General features: G+C 40.6%; 1 protein-coding gene and 1 long non-coding RNA gene across 3 annotated transcripts in view; one reads left to right on the top strand and one right to left on the bottom strand.

Annotated features, from left to right (window-relative positions):
• The window catches only part of LOC141987442 (uncharacterized), a 30,240-nt gene that overhangs the window by 6,105 nt on the left and 3,929 nt on the right, over positions 1–20,206 (top strand). The window contains exon 2 of the long non-coding RNA XR_012639529.1: positions 10,795–10,884. This is a non-coding gene — a long non-coding RNA (uncharacterized LOC141987442). The remainder of the gene's footprint in view (positions 1–10,794; positions 10,885–20,206) is intronic.
• Positions 5,517–20,206, bottom strand: part of CCDC125 (coiled-coil domain containing 125) — a 39,170-nt gene continuing 24,480 nt past the window's right edge. Inside the window, exons 9-12 of one of the 2 annotated variants that reach the window (XM_074952784.1) lie at positions 19,333–19,440; positions 16,191–16,365; positions 7,370–7,503; positions 5,517–7,217 (exon numbers count right to left, since the gene is read on the bottom strand). In XM_074952784.1, the coding sequence (XP_074808885.1) occupies positions 6,828–7,217; positions 7,370–7,503; positions 16,191–16,365; positions 19,333–19,440 (807 nt within the window). In that variant the 3' untranslated portion in view covers positions 5,517–6,827. The remainder of the gene's footprint in view (positions 7,218–7,369; positions 7,504–16,190; positions 16,366–19,332; positions 19,441–20,206) is intronic. The other variant, XM_074952783.1, reaches the window with a different exon arrangement.

Below are 20,206 nucleotides of genomic sequence, written 5' to 3'. Positions count from 1 at the left end.
TGTGATCACAGAATTAAAGACTATCATAATGTATACACAAAAGGAGGATGAATTAAGGTTATACAGGTAACCTTACATCACCAGCTTCCTTGTACCACTCTGTCTTAATCCTATTTTGAAGCAAACACTGCATGAAAGAAGGATTTTTTTTTCAGGGGAAAGGCTAACTTAAATTGCTAGTTGGTAACAGTGTCAATTATGATGCTTTTAAAAAGGTGTAATTTAGCCAATAGTAACTTAATCAGAGACCAGGGTCACTACTGACACACACACACCTGCACTCCAGTCAGTCACCTTAACACCTTTCATTCATAATGGCCCTGTTCCGCACTTGAGACTGTGACCTTAAGTTGTAAGACTCTGTATCTGAATGCTGCCATTTCTTCTCCCCTGACACAGGAATTATAATTTATATTTTAGCTATCATAACCAAACCTTACGAAAAGAATATTCTACAACTATTAGACTGATTTTTGTCAAAGCATCTGAATATACTCTCTTATTTTTAAAGCCCTTTAGCAGAAGGCACCATTCAGCATGCCATCTGCTTGCAGCCTATGCTCTTGTGGAGCTAAGATTGGTACATTTAGTATTTGTTGCAAGATCTCCTTTACAATGCTCAAGGCCACAGATACTTTTGTACTGCTTACAAACAATTCCATTATGATTTATATCGTACTTTCAATCTGCATGGAACTTTACAAGTGGCCAATTTCTCAAAGCTGAAAACAATTATGAGCCAGATCAGTTGGGAGGAAGAATCAGAAAAATCATTTAAGAACACCTTTCTAGATGCTCAAAAAAACACAATCCCAAAGTCAAGAATGCCATACTGGTTAAAAAAAGTGACCTGGTATAGAGGGGAAGTGAAAGAAGCTATAAAAATAATACATAACAAACGGAAGAAGGGGGAAGTTGATAGTAATGAATATAAATCAAAAGTAAGGAATTGTAGAAAATTAATAAGGGAAACAGAGGAACACAATAAGCCCCACAAAGGGAGAATATTTGTTTAAGTACTCTGGTTTGATAGAAAATCACTGCTAGACCCAAGAGGGAAGAGAAGAGGGCAAATGGCCTGCAAAGACAGAAACTGCCGCAAGGGTGTGTGTGCACGGATGGAGCCTATCTTTGGCCATTGCATTAGAAGCTTTATAAACACTTAAATAAGACTGTCCCTACTAGAGCTAGTCAAATTCACTGGCAGGTCCAAAAAAATCAGAATTTTGGTTTGGTTTGGAGGGAACTGAAATAGCTGTATTTCGTGATTCAGAAGGTGGAAAAATGTCATTTAGCCAGCAGTTAGGGCACTCAACTTGAAGGGGGCAGGGGGAAGAGGTGACTTCAAGTCCCTATTCCAGAGCAGAAATGAAAACCTTGCATCTCCCTCTTGCTAGGTTGAGTAGCCTAACCGCAAAGCTACAGGGTATACTTGAATAGTCATTCATCCAGAGAGGGAGTGACACTTTAGTTCAATATCTCGGGCACTCACCTTAGAGGGATGGGACACCCAGACTCCAGTCCCTCCTGCACTATTTGTGTGTACAAAGTGGAACAGGTTGTTGAGAGACTGAGAAAGATCCCCCAACAGACTAGCCTACAGCTTGGTACGTCAGGTACTCACCACACTCAAGAGAAAACTGGGTTCAAGTCCCTGCATTGCTCAAATGTCAGATGAATGCCTTAGCTTAACATTATAAGGGGCAGTGTCACTGCAACCAGTCCTGGTGCCTAAGTCTCCTTGTGAACCCAGCCTGAAAAATCAAAACAAGATGTTTCAGAAGCATCAAAACTGTTCATTTAGATATTTCTGATTCTTATTTATTTTCTAACTTGGACTGAAACAATTTGCTGAAATCGACACAAATTTGCAAAATGTTGTGGTTGACCCGAATCTGCCTTCTTTGTTTAAAAAAAGTTTCAGACAAAAAATTTCACCCAGCTTTAGTCCCTATCCCAGAGAGCTTAGAGTCTTAGATAATGAAAAGATGCAAAAGTGGAAGAAACAGACAAAAGGAGGGAGCAAAGAGCACAGAAGGATGAATGAAAACATCATGCACAGCAAACACCAGTGCCCAAGACCCATTGAGATTGCTGTCCCAACCTCTCCATGCAGAAATAAAAAAGGCCATTAAAAACCTTTCTGAGGTGCTTTCCTCCCACTTCAGTGGTGGAGCTGGAGGCCAAAAGTGAACTGAGCTATTCCTGATTGAAGCTGGCATTTTTCTTTCTATTGTCCTGTCATACAGTCCAGCAGATGGTGTCTGAAAGGGAAAAATTTGCATCGTTAGCCCTTCATTCCATCAAGGGCAAGACTTATGACACCACAGTGTGCCATAGCTTCTGCCTTTTGTAATTCCCTCATGTAAGGTGATCACATTCAGAGATTGAGAAATAGATGTTCTATTTATTTTACACTTTTGCCTCCCCCCCACCCCCCGATAAACGGCAGAACTCCATGTATTTTGGTTCCTTGGCCACACCATTTGCTGCTGATGCCACTCCTTGCTTCAGGATTGTGATCCAGCACCTAGATGACTTCAAAAAAGTACTTAGGCTCAAACCTTAAATTCTCATCGAGTATTTCCCACAACTCCCTTTCCCCCATCATTCCCCCATGCTTTAAAAACTCCAGGAGGTTTGAAAATATTTACCAGATCTCTGCTTCAGACAGCTCCGACTGAATTTAAGCCCTGCTTAGGCTTTATTATGAGGATAATTTTACAAATGTGAATTAAGTGTAAACTGATGCAGTACTGTGTCACCAGCCAGCCTGAAACAAATAAATGTCCCCCACTTATCTCAAGGGACCGTAAATTTACATTTGCATTTGTTGTTGGACACACTCGGCTAGCTGTGGTAGGAGTTCAAGTCACCTCTGCCTCTGAACACTATTCCTTGGGGAAGCAGGAGCAAGGGGGAAGCAAACAAATTCTCATAGTAGGTATCGCTAGTACACTCTCATTACTGGATGATATTATGGAGTGTGTGATTTTTTGTTTTTGTTTTTAAAAAACACATGCACCTGAAAGCAACCTTTTTAGGAATATTTTTATAAACTTGGAAAATAAATAATGCACATAATATGTCGAACTAGGGCTTTGTCTACACTACACAGCTTTTAACGACAGGGCCATGTCGCTAAAAGTCGGGCAGTGTAAACGCAGTTTATCAGCACTTTTGCCAACAAAATACTTCCACCCCATATGAGCAGGGTTCATGTTGTCAACAGGAGAGCACGCCTGCCAACAACAAGCCATTTACACTGCCACTTGCCACGGCAAAACTTTCGTCTTTGGGGGGAGGGGATTCTTTAAGCACCTGTGAATGACAACATTTTTGTCATTCAATTGGCGGTGTAGACAAAGCCTTAGTCACTACAGAATGAGTAATTAAGGAAAAAATGTAAACATTTAATATACATGCTACACAAGAAAAAAAAAGTTTTATGGTCTGTTTTTCAGAGGTGCTCAGCAACCCAATCTTGTCAACAGAAGCACCTTTGTAAAGTTAGGCCACTACTGTAAGACTCCATCTAATGTACACATGTATGTATTGCCTGCATCACTACAATGCTGACTGATATAATACAGAATTTCATACTCAAATTAAAAACAATATATTTATTTTTGTAAATGTTACAATTATCATACAATATGTGAAATGTTTGTGCCAGCATTTAAAACAATTTTAGAGAGGAAAGAAACATGGGTAAAGAACAACTACAACATTGTTTAAAGATATTGCATTTCACATTTGGACTAATAAAAGTATTTTAATTCACATGCAGTTGATATTTCACAGAAATGAAGTCACCACTGATCTGTCCAGAAAGCACCAATTGTATGTGGACTCAGCAAGTAAACTTTTCTTATAGCTTTCCTGATTTAGGAGATATAGTTAAGACAGTGCTCCTGTAGAACTGAAAATGTAAAGATAAATACAGCCATAAATTAACTGACAAGGAACATAGTGCATTCAAAAAGCCCCAAAGGTATATTTTTCTTACATTTATAGATTCCATTGACAATCATGTCATTCTCAAGTTACTGGAGTTTATTGGATTTTTTTTATTAACAATTATAATAAAAAAACAATAGTCTTTGCTTAGTACAGTCATAAAGACTTGTATTCCTAAATAAAAACTGAAGAGGATGTAAGTACAAGCAGTCCAATAGTAGTAAAACATTTAACAAATATTTTAGCTTATATTGAGATTTTATTTCAATAAAATGTATGTTTAGGTTTCAAAAATATTATTCTCTATGGTTAAATTTCATCATTTATTATTCATGTTCAGCAAGCACCTAGTGAGGGGCTATACTGTACTAGTTGAAGTCCCCACCAACTTCCAGGAAAACAGCATTGGGCCCAGAATCTTTTAATTTATAGGAAATTCAGTACTCACGGAACAGTGACTAACAGCCTTGGCATCAGCCAGGGATAGCGTTGGCAGGTGATCTGAAAGATTTCACAGCTCTGCTAATGTATCTTAGGGACAATATGCATTATGAGATTGTCTGTGTTAAAACATGTTTGGGAACCACCATGTTACAACTCTGCTTTGGTCCTGGTCTTTGTGGACAGGACCAGTGTTATAACCAGGATAAAGTACAAAACAACTAACCTGTTTTGGACTTAGTCTTTATCAAGTTGGTCCCCAGCTGTATTAAATCATCACGCTTTAAAATAGTCACTTTCATAATATAGATGGGAGCAGGATTTGGGCCTGTGACCTAACTAATTAACAGCGAAATTCACATACCCTTCAACGAGACAAGGCTTTTGTCCTTAGTTCCTCAATATACTAGTTGTTAGCTTCCTTTGAGCAGAAACTACTGATCATTCCAAATTTCCTGAATTGCTAACAGAGCTGAAACCTTAAAAAGTATACTGTTCTTTTTGCTAGTTCCCTGTCCAAACCTGAGCATCCTCAATTATATCAGAATTGGTCTGCATACAGATTGTTAAATACTATTCAATGAACATGTATGTCAGCAAACTGCTGTTTTCCTGAACCGTTTAGCTGGTCAAATAATATTAATTGAAAAGATTTTACTCTAAGAATAGCAGCAATATCAATCAAAAATATTCAAACTTATTTTTTCTGGTATCCAGCCTGTTCTAGCTAGAAATGGAGTTTATTATGTAACTATTTGCTGCAAATGCAGCGAAATAGAAATAATATTTCAGGAAATGACAAGTACTTGCAAATATTAAAGAAAGCGATGGAGTGATAGATATTTTTAATGAATGAGACAAAACCAACTTGGAACTGGAAGGCTATTTCCCAGAAAGTTTCAGTGTAAGTCAACTTTTGGACTGTGTCCAAATAGCTGATAAAAATTATGTTTAAGTGTAGTCTCAGAAACTTAATACGTTATGATAAGTAGGGCTCTACTAAATTCACAGCTATGAAAAACACATCACAGACCATGAAATCTGGTCTTTTGTGTGCTTTTACCCTACACTATACAGATTTCACGGGGGAGACCAGCATTTCTCAAATTCAGGGTCCTGACACAAAAGGGAGTTGCAGGGGGAGGTCAGTTGCGGGGGGGTGTCACAAGGTTATTTTAAGGGGGGCTAGGTAGTATTGCCACCCTTACTTCTGTGCTGCCTTCAGAGCTGGGCGGCTGGAGAGTGGCAGCTGTTGTCTGGGTGTCTAGCTCTGAAGACGGCACCCCACCAGCAGCAGTGCAGAAGTAACGGTGGCAATACCATACCATGCCACCCTTACTTTTGCGTTGCTGCCTTCAGAGCTGGGTTGCTGGAGAGGCGGCTGCTGCCCTACGGCCCAGCTCGGCAGACAGCAGCCCAGAAGTAAAGTTAGCAATATCATACCATTCCATCCTTACTTCTGCGCTGCTGCTGGCAGTGGCTCTGCCTTCAGAGCTGGGCTCCCGGCCAGCAGCCGCCGCTCTCCAGCTGCCACTCTCCAGCTGCCCAGCTCTGAAGGCAGCGCCACTATCAGCAGCAGCACAGAAGTAAGGTCAGCAGTACTGCAACAACCCCCTACAATAACCTTGTTACCCTCCCACAACAGCTTTTTGGGTCAAGATCCTTTCAATTACAACACCGTGAAATTTCAGATTTAAATAGCCAAAATAATGAAATGTATTGTTTTTTAAATCCTACAACCATGAAATTGAACAAAATAGACCATGACTTTGGTAGGGCCCTAATAATAAGGTATATCAAAACACTGGTATAATTATAACTTACATAATAAAACAAAACAAAACACTGAAACCACGAAGCTATTTGTTGCAACTTAATCTGGAATGGTCTTTGCTGCTATGTATTACATACAGGTTTTTGAAATGCATCCAGCATTGCTAATGTTAATTAATGAACTACAGATACAGCACAGCACGACTCTTGGCTTTTCACACATTTCTTATGCCTTCTTTTTAAGCACATGGCAGAGTTGGAAGAGAATCAAATGGTTTTTTAACATCTTTATTTTGGTTATCAGACATAAGAGGAAAAGAACAGGTAAAAGGCAAAACCATCCCCACAGCAAAAACAAGCCACCTTGATTAATTAATCTTTCCAAAAACTTTTGACCAACTTTTTTTCATAGTAGCAGGCACACACAGAAGCAGACAGTAAACAGACAGTTTATAAAGTCTAAAAAGGCTTTTACAGTACAACATAATTTAAAAAAATAAGTATTTTAACATTTTTAACCTGAGTATTGAACTATGTTCTTTAGAAAAGTAGTTCATAAACCAGATATTCCTGGAATTTTATTACAGAATTAGAGTTTAAATTTAGGGATGCCTAGGACGTGGTCTGCAAGGCTTACTTGTGCCTTGGCACTATCACAAGTTATTTTTTAATTCCGAGTGCTCTTGATATGTACAATTCATATCTGTAGTTTCAGCTATACCTTGCACATAATTTTCTTTACAATTCCTGGATGGCCAGGAATGTGATTTTTTAAGTGGTCTTGCTGATTTTTGATATATTTTCGTGTTGAGAATTGAGCAAGTGTTGTCCTGAGAGCCAAGATTTTGGCAACATGAATATTCAGGATCAGTTAACTCTTGAGATTCTGAAGCTGTACGCTGATGGTTCTTCAGAATAATGTTCTCTCCTGAAAGATTGTTTTCGTTACTGTGCTTTGATGCATCTTCTTTTTCTTCCATTGTACGAGCCAGCATATAACTAACCTTTCTTTGATGAGCCAAAGCCTCTTCTTTATCATTCAACTGTATTCATATTAAAAAGGAAAAAGGAAATCTAGTTTATAAATGATTCCTTAGAACATCATCATATGTGAGTCAACAATATTTGTTTGCTCAGAGGGAACAAAGCCAACTTTGATCAATATGCCTTTTTGAGATTTTTTTAAGATACTAACCAAATCTATTAGCATCCTAAGAATTTCATGAGGATTATCCAATTCTTCCATTTTCCTACAGTCAGCATCAGAAATAAGCATGCCCGTCAACTTTTGTCCCAGATTTTTCTTGTTCCCTTGCAACATAACAAGTCCTGAGAAAAGGAATACACTTCATTTGAAATACAGAAGGACATGAAAACTAGTATTCTTTAATCAAAAAAGAGGTTGACTTTGGGATAAAATATACATTTACAAAGTAAGATATGGAAGGAACTACGGCTTATAAAGTGGTAATCCAAATTATAGTTGACTTTCATTGGACACAATATGGAAAATGGTTTTGCATGCAATGCTGTGCTGGCCCACACCAATGATAAAAATAGTCTTTTTATTGCAAACATGGTTCAACAAAATGGAAACTTCTGGAACTGCATGAGAAATACACTTTGGCTCTTCTATAAAGACTTTGAGATCTACTGATGAAAAACACCATACAAGAGACTAGGTATTATTATAACAATCTCTACTTATTTTGTTTTTTTGTTCTCTAAAAGGGACACTATATGCTAGGTTAAAAAAGGTTTTTTGAAATAAATGTAAAAAGCTGTAAGTCTTAAACTGCTAAATATATATTTTTTAAATTTCAATGAAGATTAAAATAAACAAAGGATAAACTATCCTGAGTTAAGTCTAGAAATATATGCTAATATACCACTATAAAAAGAGTGTGGAATTTTTAAGTTCTTTTTATGTTTGCTGAAGATGCCTCAGGACATATAATTAGCGAACAAAGACACCAGAATAATCAGTAGTTTAATGAAAACTTCTAAAATATATCCCATGTCAGAATGTTACATTCTGGGGGCTCTTTAGCAAACAAAGAAAAAACCCCAGCAGATTTCACAAACCACAAGAGCAGTGGGTCAGTGGATAACACATGGGACTGGAAGTGGGTTCTGTTCCCAGCTCTGCCGTGGATTAATGAACAAAGCACTTAATATTTTCTGTTCCTTGGTTTTCCTATGTGTACAATAGGGATAATGATATTTACTCCTCTCCTTTACAGATCAATCTGAGATCTGCAGATGGCCAGTGCCAAGTATTATTGATAATAAGAATGTTTTCTAAAAGTAGTTAAAACTTGTTTTTATATTATGCAATATTTCTTAAATTGCCTAGGGAGTGGGAGATATTCAACACACATTTCTGTGCTTAATTCAAAGTTGTAATTCCCTTACCGTGTGAATTCATCATACATTGTAATTAAGGCTAAGATTCTGTCATGCATATTTTTAGTAAAAGGCACGGACAGGTCACGGGCAATAAAAAAAAAATTCACGGAAGCCCGTGACCTATCTGTGACTTTTACTAAAAATATGCATGACAAAATGGGGAGCTGCAGGCTCCCCACATCACCCAAGGGGACCTGGGTTGGAGGTGCAGGGTCCCCTCACCACCTGTGGTGGCTCCAAGCTCGGGGCACCCCGGCCATCCATGGAGGCTCAGAGCTCCATGCTGCCTGCAGAGGCTCAGTGCTTGGTGCCACCCGCGGTGGCTCTGAGCCCTGGGGTGTCCACGGAGGCTCCGAGCCCCATGCCACCACTGGCGGCTCTGTGCTCCCGGGCACATGCAGCGGCTCCATGCTCCAGGGCGCCCACGGCAGCTGGGACTTCCCGGGAGCCCCGCTGCCTGCAGCAGCCAGGAATTTGGGGTCTCCCCATTGCCTCAGAGCTCTGGGAACCCTTGCCTCCGCCCCAGCTGGGAGTTGCCTGCAGGGCAACCCTGCCTCCCTCTGCGGCTGGGAGCTTGGCCCCCTGAAGTTCCCAGCTGCTAGGGGTCGCAGGGGACCCTACAGCTCTCAGGAGCTGGGGGCTCAAGTCACCAAGGTCTCTGGAAGTCACGGAATCTGTGACTTCCAAGACCTCTGTGACAAAATCATAGCCCTAATCATAATACTTCTATAAAACAAATTAGTACTATCAACAAATTTTTCTCTTTTATAAAAAAAATATAGGAACTAAAACTGTAGGTTAAATCTTGCCCAGAATTAAGATTTGTAACAATAAACTGGTATAAATCCTAAAAACAATATAAATCTTTTCACAAAAGGTCATTACAATTCTAAATAAAAGTTGTTGGTTTTTTTTTTTTTTTTTTAAAAGAAAAGAGTACTCACCTTGTGCAGTAACTGCGGTTCTTCAAGATGTGTGTCCTTATGGGTGCTCCGCTTCAGTTACTTCAGGTGCCTCTCAAGCCATTGGTCAGAGATTTTCCATTAGCAGTGTCCATTCGACTCACACATGCCCTCTATATAACCACAGGCCACACACCAACGATATATAGGGCTGCACAGGCAAATTGCCCTCAGTTCCTTCTCTATCTGACCGTGCAACAAAGAGCAGTCTGAAGCAGGGGGGAAGGAGGATGGATAGTGGAGCATCCATAGAGACACACATCTCAAAAAAAACAGAGTTACCCCACAAGGTGAGTAACTTCTTCTTCAAGTAGTGTCCCTATGGATGCTCCACTTCGGGCAGCTCCCAAGCAATATCCCCACAGGGGATGGGGAGCTTCGGAATCAAGTCCAAGACTGAAGACAGTAGAGCAGTTACATCAGTGTTACATCAGATCTGATGGCAAGAACCAAGGCATAATGTTTAGAAAAACTATGCACTAAGGCAGAGCTGCTAGATGGGCCCATCTCAAACACTGAAAGGTTTTTGACTAAAGCTGTGGAAGTTGCCTGCAATCTGGCAGAATCTGTATTATCCTTTGGAGGGGTATAGCACCAGCTGCATCGTAGCAAGCAATAATACACTCAGAGATCCACCTTGAAAGTCTCTGTGAAGAATTCATGGATTCCTTGAATCTTTTTGCAATGGAGACAAACAGTCTAGATGCTTTCCAAAATTGCTTGTTCTGATCCAGATAAAAGGGCAGTGCTCATCTCAGATTCAATGTATGAAAGGAGGTCTCATGCTGAGTGGTTTAGGGAAAAATACCAGTCGATGAATAGACTGGGTAAGATGGAAATCCGTCAGCACCTTAGGTAAGAATTTTGGATGTGGTCATAAGTAGACCTCGTCCTTGAAAAATATCATAAATGGGGGGGTTTCCCATCAAGGCCCCATTCTCCCCAACCCTGTGGGCTGACATGATAGTGACTAGAAAGACCATCTTCACAGATAAATGAAACAAGGTGCTGGTCACCACAGGTTCAAACAGAGGTCTCATAAAGTATCTAAGTACTAGTTTGAGATCCCAAGTTGAAGTAGGATCCTTAACCTGGGGGTGGGGTCAAGGTTTCCCAAGCCCTTAATAAATCTAGAGGACACAGAGTGAGTAGGTATAGAAAATCCCTCTAGGGGGGACTGAAATGCTAATATTTCAGCCAAATAAATCTTAATGGAGATAACTGATAACCCTGATCTCTTCAAGTCTAGCAGGTAATTCAAGATGGCTGAGAGTGGAGAAGATTCAGGCACAAGGCCGTGACAGCGATACCATTGGTTGAACCTTTTCCATTTCTGAAGGTAAGTTGACTCCCATCTACTGTTTAGTAATGCCTGTTGTACTCCTGTCAAGCAGGTGGATTCTAAGCCCGTGGACATCTATGAGCCATGCTTGGAGATGAAGGATCTCTAGGTTGGGGTGAAACACACAATTTGTATCCTGAGAAAAGAGATGACAGATGGTCAAAAGCTTAAATGTCAGTTGGACATACCGATTAAGCAGATAAGGATACCAACTTGGCCTCAGCCAGGTTGGTACTATAAGGAAAACCCTGGTCTTGTCCTGTCTGATCTTGTTCATCACTCTTAAAATTAGTCCTGTTGGAGGGAATGTATAGAACAAGCCCTTTGTCTATAGGAAGGAAGGAGAAAGGCATCTCCCAAAGACTTTGGCCTCCTCTTGAGCAGTATAAGGGGCACTGTCTGTTGCTGGATGTGACAAATATGCCCACCTTTGTAAGTCCCCACCTGTGGAATATCACATGAAGAATTTGAGAGTCCAACTCCCATTCATACTCCTGGAGAAGCCCCTTCTGGGCGTATCATCTGTGACATTCTGGACTCCAGAGAATTAAATGGCTGAGATCTGAATCTGATGGGCTATTCACCAGTTCCATAACTTTATAGCTTTGGCACATAATCAGGGGGATTTTGCTCCTCCCAGTTTGTTGAACATGCAAGCCACACCATCCCTCATGATCTTGATTGATTTGCCCCGATAAGAGGTAGGAACTGAAGGCAGGCATTCCTGACTCCTCTGAGTTCCAACAGGTTGATATGGAGACTGGTTTCCTGAGATGACTATCTGCCCTGAGTTGTTAGGGTATTGAGGTATGCGCCTTACCCTAACAGTAATGCGTCTGTTGTCACAGATATTGTTGGAACTGGGTGGATGAAAGGGATGCCCACGCAGACACTGAACTGATTTTTCCACCAGTCTAGGGCACTCTTCACCCAGAAGTGAACTGTGACCTGTTTGTCCGAACAGTTTCTGGTTGAGGAACAGATCCTTTGGAACCAACACTGAAAACAGTGGAGGCATAGTCTTGCACGCTTGGTCATGAAAGTGTAAGCTGTCATATGACCCAGGAGCTGCAAACAGTTCCTTACTGTAGTGCAAGGGCTTCCTTTAACTGTCTCCACCAGTTTTGCCAAAATTATGAATCTGTCTGTGGGAAGGATGGCCCTGGCTGCCAATGAATCTAAATATACCCCTATAGATTGTATTCTCTGTAAAGGGGCTAAATTGTTTTTTTTTTTCCCTTTTTTTTTTTTTTTTTTTTTTTTTGCATTTAGCTTCCAATTCCTGCAAGTGAAAGAGAGAGAGGGGGCTATCTGGATGGAAGTTAGTACTAGTTCATAAGATCAGTCCTTGAGTAGCCAGTCATTGAGATATGGGGAGACTAAAATTTCTTCTCGCTGAAGACAAATGGCTACTATCGCTAGAACTTTTGAGAACACCCTTGGGGCTAAAGCGAGGCCAAAGGGAAGTACTCAATATTGAAAATAATCGAGGTCCAGGGTGAAATATAGGTATTTTCTGTGTGCAGGATCTACTGCCATATGGAAATAGGTGTCCTGTAGGTCGAGGGATAAAAAACAAACAAACAATCTCCTGCCACTAGAGAAGGGATTGTAACTGCCAGAGTCACCATTCTGAACTTTTAAGACTTTACAATTTGTTCAGTCACCTCTGATCCCACTGAGAGGAGATGGGACTTGTTCTATCACTTCTACACGAAGGAGAGAGAGTGTACCTCTTGACTCAGTATAGTCTCCTGAGAGGCGTCCCTGAAGATGGATAGGGAAGAAAGTGGGACGGACGTAAAGTGGATGATGTAGCTGATGTTATAATGTCCATGGTCAACTTGTCTGTTGTAATAAGATGCCAGGCCTGTTGGAAATGGGAAAGACAGTCTCAAAAAGTGAGATGGTGGGTGAAAGTTTGCAGCTTGCAAACTAGAGGAGAAGGAGGAGTTGAACCTCAACCAACCCATCAAAACTGTTGTTTTGACAAGGACTGGGTGTTCACTGAAGGTGGGTGAGAAGGTCTTTTCCTCAGGAATTTTCATCTCTTTCTAAGTATCAGAGGGTAGCCGTGTTAGTCTGTATCCACAAAAACAACGAGGAGTCTGGTTGCATCTTAAAGACTAACAGATTTATTTGGGCATAAGCTTTCATGGGTAAAAAAACCCACTTCTTCAGATGCATCTCTTTCTAGCAGATTTGGTGGTTCAGTGAAATCCAGAGAACTGGGCCAGGTACAATCTCTATGCGATTTGAGAACTGCTATATCTCCTCTTGTTTGTAGAGGTGCACATACCTAGAGACCTCATTGTGGTCCTGGAGGGACTCATTCATAGTCCCTATGACCATCACAGAGGAGGTCCTCAATAGTATTCTGAACTCTTTCAGGAACCCCGACAGCTGAGAGCCACAACGCCCCATACACGACAATCGTGGTGGAGATGGATCTAGCCACAGTGTCCATGGCATCTAAGGACACTTGAACAGAGGCTCTGGATAATAACTGATCCTCCATAGTGATGGCCTAGAAATTCTCTCTATGCTCCTGTGGAAGATATTTAATAACGGTTGTAAAACTAGTTGTAATTCATAAAGTCATACATGGCCATGATTGCCTGCTAGTTTGTGATCCAAAACTGGAGGGTCATAGATGAGTACGCCTTTCAGCCAAAAAGGTCAAACCTCTTCTGATCCTTATCATAAGGGGTAGACCTGGCATAATGCTGTTTACCACCTTGTTTATGGCATCCACCACCAGGGAATTAGGTGGGGAGGAGGAAAAACAAAAATTCTGAATGCCTATAGGAAACATAATATTTCTTATCTGACCATTTACTAGTTGGTGGCATGGTGGCAGGATTTCGTCACACAGTCTTTGCTGAATCCAGGGGTACATCATTAATGGGTAGCACAACTGGGGTGGGTGGTTGTCAACTGCAGAATGTCTAGGAGATTGTGTTGTGAGTCTTTAACCTCCTCAAGAGGTATCTGGAGGGTGTCAGCCATCTTCTTCACCAGGTCTTGGAACTGGCGAAAATTGTCTGACATCGGTGGTAGCAGAGGCATAACTGCCTCGTCCAGGGATGAAGATGAAATAGGAGTTTAAGGGGTGGAATCTTTGTCCACCCCACTTGCCTGTTCCTCAAGGTCTCCTCGTGCCAGGGGTTTGGTGGAAGAGACGGTGAAACCCTAGTCTCCTGGTGCAATGGAGCCATAAGTCTGGCAAATTGCTCCCAATATGCTGCCCAAAGATCTCAGTATAGCCACTAGGGAGGCCTCTACAGGAGAAGGGGTGGTACCCAGGACTGATCCCACCATCCCTGATATGGATAAGAATCCTTGTCAAAGTATGGGTTCCTGTAATGATGCGAAGGGAACTCTGCACTGATAAGGAGATCACTTGAACATCTCCTTCATCCTCCTCAATGTCCTTTAATGGGGAGGAGGGACCCAGTAGAAAAGGGTGGGGAATCCTGAAAGGTAGCAATGGTAATCTGGGGACTGGGGTCTCAGTACTGAGAGTCAGTCGGCATCCATTAGCAGTGAGGCTCCAGCTCGTCTAACACTGACAAGTCCCTGGAGTAGCAGAATTCCTGGGGTAGCAAGTGGGTTGGTACTGATGCAGCAGTTCAGGTGGAGGGTATTGTTAATCTGGAGCATATAGATGCTGAGGCCAAAGGTGTCTGGTGCTTTGATTTTGCTGGTACTGATGGACCAGAATGCAAAGACACCACTGCTAAGTCTGATGTAGATGGTGCTGTTCTACAGGAGTATATGTCCTGGGCCACTCTGTCCTCCCCAGATGGTACCAAGGAGCTGTGCTTCTCCGAAGTGCTCCAGGATCTCCCAGCCCCACTGGTACCAGAGGAAGAGTCCTTCACCTCCCTGGTACTGAGTCAAGAAGGCAAGGCCTCTGACACTGCAGACTTAGAAGGAGATTGGGGCCTTTTGGGAGCTGGCTCTTGTAGTGGAAGACCAAGGTCCTCTTCTTCGCTACCTTCCTTGAGTCCTCCACGGTCTTCCCCCACCCCTCTTAGGGAAACCTTAGCTGAGGTCAGGCACTGGAGACAGATTATAGGAGGCAGTCCCTGGACCTGACTTAGAAGTGGGTTGAAAGGAATGCTCCATCATCCAAAGCTTCAAGTTGGTTTCCTGATTCTTCCATGCTCTAGATTTTAGAGTCAGGCAGAAGCTACTTTTGGGAGACTTGGGACTCTCCCAAGCAACGGCAGCACTTAGATTGGCCATCACTGACCAGACAGCTTCCCGACAAGAGAAGCAACATTTGAAACCTGGGAAGCCAGGCATGTCCAGCCAGGCCAAATAAGCCCCCCAGGGGGAGAAAAGGGGATGGGGGAGGGAGGAAAAAATCCAAACCTCTCACTACTATCTACAACTAATTCTAACTAGACACACTAAACTAACAATAGAACAGCAAAACATGTTGACGCATGCACAAGGTGGACACCCTAGAGCTCCATCTCAGTCCAAGGTTGTAAAGAAGGAACTGAGGGCAGTTTGCCTGCTATATAACCTCGGTGTGTGTGGCATGAGGTTGTATAGAGGGCATGCATGAGCTAAATGGACACTGCCTATGGAAAATCTCTAATCAAGGTTCTCAAGAGGCACATGCACACCTGAACTAACTAAAGTAGAGCATCCATAGGGACACTACTCAAAGAAGAACAAACATTTCCTCTGCAATATTTACAATTGAAATGTGATGCACTGTGCTACTACAGGATAACCTAAAAGTGAGATTGACTAAAGAGACCAGTCTACTTTCACAGTCCAAGCTGCATGCAAAAGATAAACAAATATCATAAATGGTGTAAAGTATGTTTGATTTTTGAAGATCTCTGCAGCTATAATATCCAATATGTTATTAGTGCTATAGTTAAGGATTTTTTTCAGAGATTTTATTCAGACCGTATCTTCTGAATGCAGGATAAAAAAATTAGATTAAAAAACCTAGACTGATAGATCCAATATACTATTAAAGTTATTGTTCGTGATTACAAGAAAGTTCTTTTTACATACAGAAGTCCTAAAATAGAAGTTGTGAAACTCCAGCAGAAAATCCCTAACTAGTTGACACAGTATTGTGATGTATTTGCAGTTTTCACATCACTTTTCTCCTTTTTTCTTGATTCTCAGGATTCTTAGGTCAGCAATTGGATCACAGCTGTGAATGAAACAGAGTGTTGTAACTCTTTAATAAACCTATCCTCTTTCCTATTGATACTTATTAATTTTACTTAAATTCCAACAACAACAAAATTATGAAACATCACAGTTACCATCCTCTTTCAAGCGTTTCCAGTTTATAAGTTTTGTTTCTTTTTTACAGATCTTATTCACTTGTGTGAGCCTCAAAGCCTGGTCCTTCCTCTGCATTAACTGCTGCTCAAACGCAATTCTGAAGGCATCTGCCATTATATATGCTTCTTCTTTACTCTTCTTCAGAGCTTCACACTATTTTTAATTAAGAGAAAAACAGAATGTATCACACAAACTAGGAAACCAAAGCAGCTAAAAAAATTTAGACTGTGTCTATTAACACAGATAGTAGGACTTCTTATACTATCATGGAAAGAGCACCGCCAACACAGACACACTCATACCAGGCCTTTATGGCTGAATGGAGATAGAGGAGGAGCTAGCTCAATACTTTAGGGAAGTGATGACATCAGTCCTTTCTTCAAAACAATCTTTTTTTCTTTTTAGAAACTAAACACTATTTTGTTAAAAGAATAATTTTGAAGTGGGGATTGAAATCCTTACCCCTGAACGTGTGTGTATATATCTACATACACACACATCCTCTTCACTAATTGCCTCTCCTGCAGTACTGTTTGCCCTTCCAGAACAGCTTGAAGAGGAGCGGGAATCTTGCATGTTACACTCAGCACTGCTGTCACAGCTAGGCTGTGAACATGTGCAATAGAGTTCTACGTTATGAGAAGTTGAGGCACTAGTGTCAAGGAGAACAACCCACGTACAACAGTGCCACGATAGCATCATTTCCAAATCTGTGCTGCTCTTTGAAAAGGGAACTGTTGCCCTACAGCTGCAGGACACTGAGGAAGGATACCATACTTATAAAAGTAATAAAACAAAACAAAACAAAAATGCACCACACAAATTATGGCTTTAACTAAATCTATTCTTTAAGCAAGATAGATAGGAAACACTTTTTCAGACATGATGTAAATGACTAGAAGAAAGTCACAGTTGTACGTCTTTAAAAAAGAAAACGATTGTAGGACTTGCTTTTTTTTAAACAGACAAGCTATTTTCCCCCATATGTTCTTGTTCAGGGTACATTCCTGATGGACATTTTTAGTTCACTTTACTTTTTCTTAGCCATTATCCTGTTCAATCCAAATGAATCTTCAAATTGATGACAACTTCTGTGGAGGACTGTTACATATGCACAATGGACCTTTCAAAATAATCCTACAGTCTCAAGATTTCCAATGGGCTTCCAACAAACTAAAACTAGAACTCACAAATATCATTTTCCATCTTTGAGGGATGGAACTTAGGTTATTCAATTTTAATTGTGTTTCTGTGCCACTGTATTTATTATTTGTATTGCAGTAGTCCTAAAAAGTCTAAATCAGGATCATGACTCTATTGTGCTAGGAGCTGTACAAACACAAGCTGTACAAACACAATCATCCTTAACCCAAGGGGCTTAAAGAAGGGCTTTGAGAAGATGCAACAAGTAAATGTGACAAACAACAGGAGGAAAAAAGAAGGACTGATATAGGGAACAATAAGTTCACATGGTTTCTATAGGCTAGCTCTGTGTAAAACTTCTGAAAAATTTCAATGTACCACACGTGGGTTTTCTCTCTCTCACACATACACATATACATTAATAAAAGTGTGGCCACAACTGGATATCTGCAAAAGGCAGCACTCTTAAATTAGGGGTGTGTGTGTGTTTACACACCTACACACTTATACCAGCTAACTCTAAGCAACAAATCAGTTTAGGCTTTAAATTTATAACATCCATTCAAACAAATTCATCAGACCTCTTAATAATTAAGACTAGTATATGATTACCATGCTCAGGATCACCTATCGTTAGCTTTAAAACAAGACCCTCATGCAGCAAATCTTTTTTAAACAGTCAGATTCCAAGAACATCCTTGTAAAGGAGCAGCCGTGGAAGGTCAGGACTGCTCCCCTGTCAATTAAATATAATTCCACAATATATACGCTACTGGGCCATAAAGTATCCATTCACTGTATGTTGTGAGGTACTCAAAAGGATTATATGGGATTCAGCAACTGAACATAAGATTAATAAAATCAAAGCAAATCTAGACTCATTTTACAAATCCTTTTCTCAATCCTGCAAGCTTTTTATAGCATATAAAACATTAACTTATGTTAACAGATTACATTAGGGCTCCAATACAGCAAGGAGCAGTTGTTGCTATTTTCAAGTCCTCTTTGAATCCTAGGAATGATGATAATGTGCTATACAGGGATGGTGCTTTTACACCAGAAAAATGAAAAAAGTTATGAAGCTGTGTATGCGTTTCCTGTTCTTGGCCTTTTTTTCCCTTTACTGATCAGTAAGAGTTTAAAACTATCAATTTGATTAAAAACACCCACAACTTTTAAAGTACTCATAATTACAATTTGGAGAAAAATTGGGCTCTGGTTTAAAGGCTGCCGCATCTTGCACATGATCAACGGTGGCAAAGATTATAAGAAAAATAAGGGAGCAGTCCATCTCGGTTAAACAACAGAAGGAGAGATTTATAATGCTAGCAACTTGGATTTAAGAAAAAATTATGCCTGGACTATAGAAGATTGTATGAGTTGCAGAAGTGATATTCCTGATCTCGAGGGCACAGTTTTCCTCTATGGAAAATTGCCACACTTAATACCTGAAGTTAGTGCTGAAAAACTGATTTGGAGGCAAAAAGATTTCTCTGCCTCTCATGGAGTTCCTCCCTCTCTCTGGAACTGCTAAATCCTCCCTACCAGTTGTGACTTAAACCTAGTAAAAATGGCTAGTAGAGAAGTTTCCTGGTATAGATATACTGGCAAACCTTCCTAGGATAGATGCAGCTTATACCAGCAAGAGTGCTTTTGCTGGTATAGGTTATACTGGTTTATCTAACAAAATATGCTACACTGGCAAAAGTGCTTTTTTGCCAATATCACCATCTACAATAGGGCTTTTGCCAGTATAGAAATGATGTAAAACAAAAAATTACTACACAAGCAAAAGTTTCTAGTGTGTTATTACTACTACTAAGTTGTATTACCATAGCATTTGCTAAAGCCTGCAGAGACTTTTGAAAAGCACTATTTTGTTTTTGAAATGTACTAGATTCAAATAGCAGGTATACTCTAAACTTTTTCATGAAAAAGACATCTATGCTGCTCCACATCCAACTTAGGCTACATTACCTCTTGTCTGAGCTGAAGGAGTTGCTTTCGAGTTGCAGCTGACATTTTAGCACAGGAACAGGGCTCTCCTCCAGGAGCATTACAGGTGCAGGCTCCAAGAATCGCCAGCTTCAAATCCAAGAGCATTACACACCAGTTACTCAAACACCTCTATGTGCACACACAAAGTAATTTAAAGAATCTAGATCTTTACCAATAAAAATATCTTGAAATCCTAGTGGAATAGGGATTAGGGAAACCCACATTATCTACACACACATGCCATTTATTTTTAATTAAAATAAACAAGTAATAAAAACTATTCAAACTTTACAACATTCATCATCAACCGCCCCTCCCTTCCTTCACAATATTTTCTCTATTACTAATCATGCCAGTTTGGTATTTGCAATATCTTGGGCAGAGGAGGAGAAGGGAAGTAAACCCTTTTGGAGAGCATCCCCATAAGAGTTTAATGTGCTTTAACGTCACATATTTAGTTAATTCTTGAGTGTCCCCATGTAGACAAGCCGAGAACAGAAAAAATTTCAAAGTCAGGGACAGATACTAGTGCTATATTATACGCTCTGATTTTATCTGGGACATGTGCATGGATAAACTTTTTTTTTTTTTTTTTTTCCTTTTTAGAGTTCACCTGTTTGGGTACATAAAACCTGGAAAGATGTATTCTGCAAAATTAAGACTATAATTATTTTATGGAAGTCACGGAATCTGTGATTTCCAGAGACCTCCGTGACATTGGGGCACTGCAGCAACCCGGCCTCTGCCGGCAGCAGGGGACCTTCTCGCAGCAGCCCTGCCGTGATGGGCAGTGGGGGGACCCCTACAACTGATCAGCCACTGCCACTGGCAGGGCTGCCCAAGCTGCCTAGCC

This window comes from Natator depressus, chromosome 5 (assembly GCF_965152275.1).
Source record: "Natator depressus isolate rNatDep1 chromosome 5, rNatDep2.hap1, whole genome shotgun sequence".
NCBI lineage: Eukaryota > Metazoa > Chordata > Testudines > Cheloniidae > Natator > Natator depressus.
This window is presented reverse-complemented; position numbering and strand designations above follow the sequence as displayed.